At 36.6% G+C, this 13,300-nt stretch overlaps 1 protein-coding gene across 3 annotated transcripts in view; it reads right to left on the reverse strand.

The window, feature by feature from the left end:
- Window positions 1-4,762: 4,762 nt before the first annotated feature.
- Window positions 4,763-13,300, reverse strand: part of LOC131592174 (copine-8) — an 82,582-nt gene continuing 74,044 nt past the window's right edge. Inside the window, exons 18-20 of one of the 3 annotated variants that reach the window (XM_058863499.1) lie at window positions 13,111-13,168; window positions 10,336-10,409; window positions 4,763-6,886 (exon numbers count right to left, since the gene is read on the reverse strand). In XM_058863499.1, coding sequence (XP_058719482.1) covers window positions 6,698-6,886; window positions 10,336-10,409; window positions 13,111-13,168 — 321 coding nt within the window. In that variant the 3' untranslated portion in view covers window positions 4,763-6,697. Of the gene's footprint in view, window positions 6,887-8,678; window positions 9,278-10,335; window positions 10,410-13,110; window positions 13,169-13,300 lie in introns of those variants that run through there. The other 2 variants (XM_058863501.1, XM_058863500.1) reach the window with 2 other exon arrangements.

Consider the following 13,300-nt stretch of genomic DNA (forward strand, 5'->3'; position numbering starts at 1 on the left):
GACTCCTGGGAGTCTTTTCTCCTGACCAATTATTGGTCATTGCTGAGAATTGACAGCATTTTTAGCCATTGAAAAGTAAAATCAACTTGTGAACCCCACCTTAAAGTGTACAACCAGAAGTCTGTGGTTCTCTTTGTTTTCCTGACTGTGAAGGGTGGTGGAGCTCCGGCTGGCCTCCGGTTCCCTGCCCAGGCCATGCAGCCGGGCAGGGGCCGGGCCGGGCCTGCCGCGTCTCTCGTCTCCCGGCCGGGAGATGAGGCTTGCCCCGGGCCAGGTCGGGCTGGGCCGGGCCCGGCCCGATCTCTGGTTCAGCTGGAGGTTTTACTGTAACTACATTCACTAGAAAACTGCCGAGTGAAGAGGAGAGGAGCTCTGAGCCTGCTGCAAGCAGAGACGGAGACCACGCTCTAAAGCAGCTATGAGGAACTTTCCATCGCAAACAGCTCCAGCTCCTGTTCAGCAGAGATCACCGAACCATCTACAAAAGCTTGGGCAAGATTTTAACTCTTTCTTATCCAGATGAGACTTGCGGATTAATCTTTTCATCCAGAGAGAGAAAAGGAGAGTGATCAACATGAAAAGAGACTTTATAAACTACTAGTGGCAAGAAAGAAAAGAAACTTCAAGAAAGGTAGAGAATTAAGAAGATGCTTTAATTAAGCTGAAATATCTTTCTGTTAAAACTATGGAGATGGACAATGAAGTCCTGAAAGGAACTCTTTTAATTCATAATAAAGTATGGGGAGGAATAGAGTGTTCAAAGTGTGAATTTGAGTAAAAAGCAGAGTAATTGTGGTATAGTGAAGTGCTGGGAGATTTGGAGCCTTGAGAGGCAATGAGAAAACTGTTTTCTAGTGAAGCGCATAGAAACAGATAAAAAATACTGTTTGCCTTTGACTAACTTATCCTTAAAAATGCTATCCCCAAAGTTATGACCCATAACACATTTCAGAGTGATGTGGAATGGGAGGAGTGAGCTTTGATAGCAGCAGCTCCGAGCAGCTGATATCAAGGAGACAGAAAACTATAACAAAATAGCTTTCTCGTGAGAAACTCCATAAATTAACAGAAAGGAACTTCTGTTTCTCTACAGAAACTGAGGAAAAGACTATAGAAAGAATTAGAACTGTTTAAATCATCAAAATTATACAGTTTTTGTCTCTGTTGTCATGTGAACAAAAGAATAGTGAGCAGTAAGAAATGAAAAGGTTTTTTCTAAAAGTTTATTCTGGTGTTCTTATTCTTGTAGTTTGTCAATAAACTCTTCTTTATTCCTTTTAAGTTTTATGCCTAGTTTGCTCTTATTTTAATCCATATCTCACAGCAAGAAATAAATAATTCTGTTTTCCCCCTTTTTGTTAATTACTAGTTCAAAACCACGACAACCCTCTTCTAGGTTTGACTACCTATTGATATTTTCCATTCCCTCCTGCTCACTGAAAGCCATCCACCAAGGCTGCCTGGCCACTCTTGTACTTTCAGGGCCTTTCTGCCTGTACCAGTGGAAATATTTAATCTTCTCTGCAGTCTGCAGTAGCCCTTTGTTCATGGACGAGAGACAATTTTCTTATCCTTGAATTCCCTCTGGCTGGTGATTGTGTCCTGATGGCCCACTCAATTTAAAACACAGCATTCAGTGCTAATCACTGCACATCCAGTCAATTGCTTTGATTTCATGATCGGCCTGAAGCAAGCAAACCACAGAGCAGCCTGTGGCACAGGGACATGCAGGACCCTCAGTCATCATGGCAATCTTGTTCCTCTCAAGGCTGGGCAGAATTTTTGCTCCCTGGGAAACAAAGCAGAGCAGAAGTGCTGGAATTGCTCAGTGCACAGGCACAGCCCGCTGTGGCTTGGGAAGTTCTCCCAGCACCTGTGGCATGCACTGCCCCAGGATCCACACTGCATGGTTAGTGGACAGGTGTACACCTTCTGCAGGATGGGACATCTGTAACAACACTCAGTCACTTCAATGCCTTTGATGGTTTGCAAAATAAAATCAAATAAAAATTCCAATGATGACATTTATTATTGTCAAGTGTTTGGCTGTAGGCATATGCTCCAAACAGAAGTACTCTACACCCCTTCTTTAGATGGCCAACTTGAAAATACCAGTGCTCTACAGTCACTTGCACACTCATGGCAATTCACAAGGCCGGCTGGAAGGAACACCTGAAATCATTCCCTACCATCTCAGAGGCAAAGCAGCAAAAATCCACCATGGAGTGCTGCAGAAAATGTGTACAAGTGCTATAATCCAGTTTAAAAGTAGAGGACATTTCACATGTAAAAAATGAGCAGTATGAAACAGCAACCTAACAGTGGGAATGGACACTGTCTGTCCTTCTGAAGATATTTTGCTGTGATGACATCCACCTGCTTCCCCACGCATTCATTCAGTAGGGCTGGTCCTGGTCTCACCCATGATCCTTGCTCTGGTAGTTCACTCAGGTTTAGAAATGACCTCTGGTAGGGAGGGCAGCCCCACAGAAATCCTCCCTGATCATTTGCCCAAATTGTTCTGACAGTCCTCAGTGCTCCTCGGAGTCTTTCCAGTTGAGCCACATCATACCATGTACTGGACCTAGTACATGAGCCAAGGGCTTATTTTTCCGAGCACAAGTGGATGGATTACCTCAGGTGGCCATTATGCAGCACTTTCAGTTATGACACCTTCCCTCAATATCTGTTTTGTGATCCACTCCTACCTCAGACACTGGCCTAAAGAATTGTTGCACAGCCAACAAGTGCTGTAACTGTGCAGTAAGCTTTCGTTACTCCCGTACTCTTACCTTTTTGCCCTGATAGAATTTGCTCCTCTTTCAGGTAATTTTTCTAATTCATAAAAACAATTTCAACTTTTAATTCCATTTTTGGAAATGATAAAACTATCTCCAGTTGATATAATCCAATACTTTAATATTAAACAAAATTATATAGATATTGTTTCATCAATGGAAATGACTGAATAATACCAAAAGCAAGACAGGTCCCTGTGGAACAGCAATTGTCGTTTTTTGAGTTTGACGACAGAAGACTGATAGCATTTTTCTGAACAATCTAACCAGCCTTATAGTACTTCACAACACTTCAAAAAAGGCCAGTATCTTCTGCTTTGCTTTTAAAATGTCTTGTTAAAGCAGCTGTTTCTCTTTTTTATCCTGAAGCTCATTATATTGCTTTTAAAGAAAATTGTTTCAAAATGGTGTAGTAGTAGCAAATTTTTATTGGTAGCGGTAAGCCTTCATCTAGATTTATTTCTTTTTAAATGACTATTTAATTCAATGATTATCCCTGTTCTGTGAAGCTTGAAGGAAAAAAAACCACATTGAGTATTTAGGTTATTCCTAATGGACTGAATGCTCATCCTTTTGTTAAATAATTGATTTAACTTTCCTTCCCTTTCTAGGAGATGTTTCATTAGGCTTTAGCTGTCAAAATTTTTTGAGTTTTTCAGTTCTTTTTTACACATATCTTGCTTTTACATTTATATTCTTTCTATTCTTGTTGATTTTTCTTTTTAAAGAACTTCTGGCACAATTATAATGGCCTCTTACTATGCTCCCAGGTTTCCCTTGCATTGGTGTAATTTCTCATTATGTGTCCTTTTATTAGTTCTTAAAGATGATAAACAATTTATCATTGTTTGTTTCAGCCACTTTATTAAATAAGCTGGAGTGAATTTCATCTGCTCCTACTTAGGTAAGAATTTCCAGCTTTCCAAAATGCAACTTTTCAGAGAACACTGCCCTCCCAAATCTCCTGCAGATACCTCACTGTGGCACCATACAACAAACTCTTCCTGTAGATCACTAAGCTGATTTGAAGTCCATGTAAATTTTACTGTATATCTTTCCATCTTTGCCTAAAATTACAAAATTCTATTTTGTGACCAAGATCAAACCAGTTTCTTCTTCCAGATTAACAATTCTTCACTAGTCTGAATCAAACCTAGGGGCCACTCTTGAATTAGACTCCATGAGCCAGTGTCCCCCACTCATTTCTAGGAACATTTGTGCAGTTTTCCCTACCAGAAAATCTTCTGCATGTATTATGAAGAAAATAATCTACTCCAAGATGGATACCAATGGAAGAGAGCTTTTGTAAAGGCCAACAGTTTCTCTCAGGACAACTAATTTGTCACATAATATGTCACATTTTACCTTTCATAAACATAAAGACTCTCTGCTACTCTTCAGGTGTGTCAAATTAGTAAGCTTAGTAAGTAAGCAGCTACCATTTCTTGAGAAGGAATAAGAATTTTGTGTTCCATTATTCTTGAGAATAAAGCCAGGGGTAAAAATGGCTGTAGGTGATCTTCTGGAGAAATTCAAGATCTGAGCATTAACTCTCATCCCAAAACTGTGAGACTCACAAATATGTGAGTCTATGTAATGATTCTCACATGTCACAGATTCAAGATGTCAGGCACATAGACAGGGAATCTCACAGGTCTGGAAAGAGCCCTTTTCCACTAGAATTCTAGGTCCACCCATCACAACTATTTCTGTCCATTAAATATGTTGTATTTAGCACCCAATGCGAAAGAGAAGGAAAAAAACCCCAACACTGCGGAATAGAATGGGCTGGTACTTAGGCTGGATAGACAAAACTTTGATGAAGTAATAGCCTTCTTTAAAAGTTCTTTCATTTGTTAAATGAACTGCTAGATTAGTTTTGAGACTAATCTTTGAACTAATAAAAGGTACTGGATAAATGAGAGCTAATAAATTACTCTCAACTGAGTAAGTTTGTTTTCTGGCCTTCTAGTGATATGTTGAATACACTGGGAACCAATACAAAAACAACACAAAGATTTGTCTAATGAAATGGAACAACAGATACATAGTATACCTTCAGTTTTTTTCCAAAGTGCCAACACTGTCCGTGCAAAAAATAATGTAGAAGATTAAAGGAGAACACCACCACCATATAATAGATTTAAACTTACTCTTTATGATGCACTTTCATCAAAATTTGTAGTCGCCAAGTATCAAACTTCACTCATGCAACACCTATCCACTAAGAAATACATATTTTGGTGAGAAAATTAAAGTCCATATTTATGTAAAAACTGTTTCAAAATAAAAATAAAACAAGACATTTTTTTTTTACCAAAAAAAGATTTTTTTTTGTTTTTGTTAACAGAATAATTATTTGGAAAACGTAATTTCTCACATGAAACAGTTAAAGGAAGTTAAATATATTTAAAAATGGAAGATTCTGCATTTACATAGTTATATAACATTAATATTGAAGATATAATTTCTGGCAAAAAACTTCTCATGCTTAAAAAATGCACCTTAGTTTTATACTGTACATTACAACATACAGTAGTAAGAAACAGAATTAGTAAACAGGTTATATGCAAAGAAAAAGGTTACATATACAAGACAATTACAACTGTGACACAAAAAATTAAAATGTTCTGTTTAAACAGTATTTGAAGGCAATTCACAATCGTTTCAGGAGTTTTGTGAAATTTAAGGCCATTAGTTCTAAATAAAATGTATCTGACACAAACTCACAAAACTGTGTATTTTGTACAAAATTTACATGCAAAACCATTTTATAATTATATACGAACAGGCATATAATAAATTTTTGGGTAGTTCCGTACACAAAATTTTGCACACAGCAACATAGTTGTGCAATTTTTAAACCAGTTAATTAACTTTATTATTCATGCACCCTGAATGGAAATGTGATTAAATGACAATATTAAGCCCAAATATTAAGAGTCAGCATCCCTTTGAATGGGCAATCTAGACAAAAGGAAAATTAGGATTTTAAATTTTTAAAGTTAAAAATGGTCCATTATAAAACATCTGCTGTAATCTTCACTTCAAAAGACATTTCTAAAGCAAAATTTCCAGTGCTTTAAGGAATGCATGATATGATTGACGAACTCAGTGAGTCAACTATAACACTATGATAGTTCTGAATTGAGGTAATTTTCTTTAATTAATTATAGCAAATAACTATTCTGATTTGTTTCAGTAGCTAGTTTAAAAAACTGTAAACTTAGATAAACTTAGAAATTGGAGAATCTCTTAAAAAATACACATACCTCCCCCTCAGAGTCTGGAGTTAGTTATAAGTAATACGCAATTATGTTATTTGCACTTAGGAGTTTAAATCTTCAATACATGAGATGAATGGATTACTTGAAGCACTTCAGTTACTTTAAAACACACAAATATTTGTCCTTATCTTAGTTTTCATTTGTATTTGTCTGGACAAACATTCAAAGAGATATTGCTTCTCTTGTTATCTTGTGACAAACTATTGCAAGCTAGAAGACATGTGAGTTAATATTCCAAACTTTTATTCTTAAGAATAGTTATAAAAGTACTGAAATTTAAAAATAGTAACATGTAAACATTGATACAGAGTAATAGCATTCCTATACATTTATATACACACAACGTTCAGAGAGGACCCAACCTTCTGAGTTGAAAACCTGACTTGTGCTTTCCTCCTCCAAGAAGTACATCAAAAAAATAGGGTGTCTGGATTAAAAAAAAAAGTCTCAGAACATCAACATTTTGCTCCTAGCATTTAAAAGCTTTCCAGTTGCTTATGCAACTATAGGAGAATTTTGGTATGTGACGAGAACTTTTCTAGCTCCAAGAAGTCATCAGAAGCTACTGCTGCATCCAGAGATTTGTGATAAATGCCAAACAGTTCAGAGCAGTCATATCTGAGTCTGCAACACGTGAATCGGGGGTGTGTAGGGTGGTGGTGCAGGTGATGGCTTTATTCCTCTGACTCTCATGTAGGACAGAAACTGCTCTGGGATTTCAGCTAATACATCTTTAGCAAGTCTTGCCATGCTTAACACATGGTTTCCACTTCTGTCAATGTAATCTCGGAATGGCACAAACTACAAAACAAAAGAGATGTTCACTCAGGCCATTATGCAGACACAGAATGCATCTTAAAACATAAAAATAACAATGCTTAACCTAGGGAGTTAGAGTACATGAATATGTTACCTTACACAGTTTTAATGTATATATACATACATTGCATTTTATGCTACATATTTTATAAATACACATTGTATTTCAATTTTTATAGGTCTGTCTTCTAATAGAAATGGTGTAACGCTTTCACTTGGGTGAACCCCTTCACATGAGTCTAGTTTGGATTGCTGATGACATGCTTCACTGATGTATTTGGGTTATCTCTCAATTTTTTCCATGCAAGAACGTAATTTTTGTCTCAGACAACTATTCTTAGCTGACATCCCCTGCTCCTGGGGCCACCCACCAGACTGTCTCCACTCTGGCACTTGGTGAATAGATTTTTTTGACCTCTGAAGTGAATAAAACAGAAAGGATGACTTAAATTTTTGGCCATTTGGCATTGTACCTAGCAGAACTATGAACCACCTGAACACTTTAAATATGATACTACCAAATGCATAAAGAAGCTAAGCAAAAAGAATTGGATCAAAAAAGAACTTGCTATATGATGTCAAGATGTTCAACACCAGAACCAGTAACCTGCCCAGCCCTGGCTTGAATTTTGTAATACCTAATGAGAATCTTGTGCTACTAGCATACAAAAAGAAGCAATCCAGGCTCCTTGATTTTTTTTAGTTGTGTAAAAAGTACGTCCAGTCCGAGTTAAAGAACGTGTGTCCCATCCTAAGAGATCACCTTACCCATCAGTCTGCAGACATGAAATCTCAGACCACTGCTGTGTAGCAGACTGGGGCTATTTCAACAGTGTAATTGTTGAAATGCAATTATACAATATAGATGTCCTGATTTAGCTCTTTTTTGCCTCTCCTCACACTGCAGAGATGTCAGAGGAGCTGCAGGAACTATGGACAGGTAAGCAAACCTAGGGATGTACAAAGACAGCTAACATGGAGATGGAAGAGGAATAGAATGAAAGGTATAAGAGAAACCAAAGGGAAACTGATGGAATGTCAAGTGCTTTTTCTGTAATTTAAGACTTTAATTAAAAAGGCTAATATGCAAAATCCTCAGGAGAAACAGCAGGAGCATCACTACAAGTAAATATTCTCCTAAAATGTCTTAAACAGCAAAAGGATATGGAAGGAGCAGAAATTAAACAAAACTGAGGAAGAATTTCTACACATGTAATATAGAGTATACAATATGTATACATACTAGTGAGGAGGAAATTGTGAAAAACATGAGCCTTTATGTGAGTTGCAGTCAGTAGTAAATGTAACACATAAAGTGACTCCCTATTAACAGACAAACTTATCCTGCACTAATTTAATAAAAATATTTCACACTAATGTTAGAATTAATAGGTAATTTCACTAGTTAATTTTAACTAAGCTAATACACAAAAAAATATAAACTTTTAATATTTGAGTAGTTAGTTTTATAAAGGCAAATCAGTTTTAGCCTGCTATACACAAAATAAAGATCAAACCAAACTCAGAGGGTTTTCAGAATCCTTTTTATTTAGTTAGTCTATCAAGTAAATATTTGTTAGCATTTAGACAGAAAAAGAGCACAAAACACTGTCTTCAGGTAATTCAACATGGCATGGGACAACATTCTGATTAAAATATATTAATAATAAATACATGTTTTATTACAATTCTGATATGCAATGAATTCCAAAGAAATACAAAAGCGTATTCATTGCATTTTTTAAAAAAAATATTTTTCAGCATAGGTTAGTAATCTCTGATGCAAAGCATTGTCACAAATCTTGTTTATAACATGTTAGAACTCTATCCATTTATGCTCTTTGAAGCTTTTTGGGCTGCTGTTACCAGAGAAATTATGTTGTTTATATTTAAATGTATTTAAACGTAAGTGTAATGCATGCCAGAGATATGTGAATTAGCTTTAAAAAGTCTGACATGGCACACAGGGTTTTTCAGAAACACTAGCTTGGGGCCCACCCCTCACACTGCTCTGTTGAAAGCACTGACATTTACGGAACAACAAATTACAAACAGCCCCTCTCCAGCCCAATAGCAACACCAAGGAACACTACAAAGGCTTTGACAAAATGAGAAACAATTTCTTGTCTCCTGTGCACATGTTTTACATCATCCCTACTTTTAAAACTATCTGACAACAATGAGCAAAGAAGCCATCATGTTTTACTCTTCTAAGAGTTTTGGTATCTCACTTTCCCATCAGTTGTTATCTCCGTATGTTGCAAAAATGAAAAAAGTCTCTTTCTCAACTATTAGAATTCAGGAATCCATTACTTTCTTTAATGTATATCCATAAAGGGTATGAGGGGATTTTCTGTCATCTTATGCTCATTTCTGATCCCCATTTAGAAAAAAAAACAGAGAGGGAATTTTAATGTAGTATGCAAGAAGACTGAAAAAAAAAGATCTCATCATTTTCATTTCCATGTATTTATGTAGCTTTCTTTCTTTTTGCATTCTAATAAGACAAAAGTATAAAATCAAGTGTCAAGTGCATGTTTTGAACATGTCCTTGGATTGAAATATTACATCTACCAGCAGTTATCAATCAATCCTTAAACATTCACATATCAGTATTTGTAGCATTAAACATTTGAAAAGTTTGAGTTCTTGCATATATAAATGGAAACAAAGAAACATATCCCAAAGTTCATCAACTGCTATCTGACCTTAATTATCATGCAGTATGAGCTATTGATATGGCTCAGTTACTCTCCCTCTATATATATTCCACTAAACAATATGAAAATCCAACCTGTCTGGAAGAGAAATAAGTGAAAATAAGTAAGAGGAAACTAAGTGAACACTATGAAGTTTGACAAATAGGAGGAATAAAGGAAGAAGAAGAAATGGCAGATCTCAGGTGAGGTTTGAATCTAAGGATGCCTGTCAGTGTTTAAGAGGCATTTGGACAATATCCTTATTAACATGGTCTAACTTTTAGTCAGCCCTCTATTAAAGTGCCCAGGCACTAGATGTCTGTTGTAGGTCCCTTCCAACTTAAATACTCTATTTTATAAATGTATTCAGCCACTACCAGGAAAATATGGCTTCCATATACAATTTATCTTTAGGCAGATACCATTTTTTCTAGAAACATTATATTTCTCTAAATTTTCAATAGCTAACGCTTCTCCATGGCTGTATAACACAAATACTTTATAAGTGTCCTGCCAGTTAGGGGTCATTTCCTAACAGATGCAGATCCACTACTGTGTGTGTTATAAAAAGGCTTAGAGCTATCACAGTGTTTCTGAGGTTGTTATAAACATCTCAAGATAATGTATGTCAATGCTAAGGTAAAATGAAAGCCAGGAATACAGACAGAAATAAGAATTTAAAACAAAGAGGAACAGTAAAATCTATCTAAGAGAATATATTTTCTCTCCCACCTGCACAATGTCTCTTTCTGCAAACCTTCCTCTTGAAGAAATCCTCACTACATCCCCATCCAGTTCTTCCATAGCTTAAAAAACAAACAAAAAACCAAACAAATCTATGAGTTCAGGTACACAATAAAATCATCTTACTGAGAAAGATTTTGTTCAGACAGCTTACACTTCCAAGCAATAAAACCAACAATTCTTCTTTAGGTAACTCTGTTAAGATAATTTGCAATAGAAAATACATCATGTTTGGTAGCTGTTTTGCACTTTTTCATAGTGACAATACATACTTTTATCTCTTGTCACCTCCAGGAAAGAACAGGCTATGAGAAAGTTTCTACCTTTTCATCTCTCAAAACAGCAAGTATATCTGGTTTTGTAAGGCTATATATATATATATATACACACACACACACACATACACACTTTCTGAGGTGGAGAAGAATTCATCTTCAGCAGCTATTGTTACAAAAGGTATCAGAGGATACAGCACAAAGGTAATAACTCACATTCACAGTGAAAAAGCAGTATCTTCTAATGCTAAGGAATGAGGAGTCCTTAAAAAAATTATTAAATTTATTGGGCAATTCTTCTTGTATCTTCTGAGCAGGATACAAGAAAGCTCTGTTGTCCAGATACCTGGAAGCTATTCTAGGTAGAAAGATGTACCTGCTCTCTTGTCAGTATTGAAATGGATGGATTTGGGATCTCAGATTACTGCTCAGACATTGAATCTGCAATTCTACAAACTTTCTTTCAGCGTACACTATGAAAACCAAAGCCCTGCACCTCACCTTCTCAGGGGTTTACAAACTGGGCTGAATTCACTGAAACCAGCACTTCAAAACCTAGTTCTTCTGAAGCAAGAACTAGAAAGTATAAATGACACTCTCAGGAGCCAAGCTGAACAGAGCTTATTTGTTCAAAGAAACAAATCAGTGGGTCTGCAGAGCATGTTGCCTGATGCTGCTGCTGCAAAAACATGCATGTGTTCAAACCAGGAGACTGAACAAGTATTTGGAGGAGTGTCACTAAAAAAATTCCAAAATCGACATAAAGCACATCCCACCCACGAAACTCAAATCTAAAAACAGTATTCAGGGAAGTATCATATTTGCTTAGTCTGTTCTTAACACTCTCTAGGAAACTACCCATGGCCACGTCAGATACAGAATACTGGGCAAAAATAGTCCCGTTGTGACCTGTTACAGTCATCCTCACTTTAAGTAAAGCTCTGCCAAATGTGTTATTGACCCAAGCTTCAGACTTTTAAGAACCCCTCTGGTATCCCCCAGGGGCTGGGAGATCTAGGGAACAGGGGGATCTGAAGAGGAGCAGCTTGGTCTCCCTCTGGCAGAACTGAAGCTGCAGGGACATAGCCAGTGCCTAACCATCACCCTCCTGCAGACACACTTCTTCAGCATCCACAGCAGTCATGGAGCCTGTTGTTTATTCCAGAAGGGATTTCTGCAGATGGAAGTAATCTCTGTCCTCTTGGGCACTGAGGGACTACAGACTTGGCATACACCTAATGGGTGAATCTCACTGAGGCAGTATACGCCACAATTGTGGCTCCAAAGATGGGAAGTGTATCCTGCAGTACAAACAGAATCCTAACTTAAGGAAGGGGGAGAGATGACACCCCAAGAACATGTACTAAATGAGAAAGGTAGCAAATCCAAGGACTAGACAAACAGGGAGAAAGGGAAAATGTAATGGAGGGGTGAGAGAATGGTAAGTTACACAGGACCATGTTGGAATCCTCAGGAGTAAAAATGAAGTTTACTAATTTCCATCATATGCATTTATGAATATAAACTGTCTTTTCTCACTGATTGTGGCATACAATCATCTGAAATGTAAGTGTTCACCTGGACAATTTCTTCACAGAATAAGATACTTAAAATTATGACTAATATACCACTTGCCAAACAGCATAAGAATAATGCTTGTAAATAAAACAAAATAAAATTTAAATAAAATATTTTGTCTTATCTTCTCCTATTTTTTCCTACGTTTAGAGTATTTGTACAAAAATTAACACGTACAGTCATCAGTCAACACTAAACATCTGTGGTAGTAGTATTAAGTATATTTCATGCACAACAGAAGGCATACTGTCTAACCAGATGTACTAGAATTAAAAAAGAAAGAATTTAGGACTTTGAAGAACAGATACACACAATGTCTACACTTCATAGTGCAGCGATACATACTTAAACAATTAATACAAATAATGAAAGCAGCTTAGTTACCGCAACAGTGAATGGTGTTCTGGAATATCACAGAAAGAATACGTAAATAACCTGGTAATTTCTCTCCTGCTGTAACATCCTGTCAATGTTGCTTCACAGCAGGGGTCACTCCTGTTACCAAGTGAAACCCTGTTTAATCCAGATCACCTCAAATGTATTTTTTTTTCTCAAGATTTTATTATTGCAGTAAGATCAATATTTCCACTCAACTGACACTTCACGAGGCATCTTAATATTTGTGTTGAAGAAATTGAACATTTCTTGAGTATACTTACTTTACTGTAAATGCTGAGCCCCCATATGGTTCTGACTTGAACAGAGAGCCTAAGGGGCTACACAGCTCCACATGGTAGCTTGTAATCACACTGAGTTATCAATCAATCAATCCAGCTGGAAATGCCAACAGCACTCACTCCCTCCTTCATATAATGTTCTTTTAAAGACCAATATTTGTTTGAAAAGCTACATATTACTAAAATGTAAGCAAATATAAAAAAAAAATTAGAAAAAACACTAGAACACTTACCATCAAACTCTGCTGGTCCTACTCCCACTATAATTATGGACATTGGAAGCTTTGAAGCCTTCAAAAGAAGAAAAAGAGGTTTAATACATTACATAACCTCTAACCAACAAAATGAGATCTGAGAACAAAGTGAACAAAAAACATGCAGAAATGATGTTTTAAAGAACAATTTTTTTCCCCTCTAAAAATC

Source organism: Poecile atricapillus, chromosome W (assembly GCF_030490865.1).
Source record: "Poecile atricapillus isolate bPoeAtr1 chromosome W, bPoeAtr1.hap1, whole genome shotgun sequence".
Taxonomy (NCBI): domain Eukaryota; kingdom Metazoa; phylum Chordata; class Aves; order Passeriformes; family Paridae; genus Poecile; species Poecile atricapillus.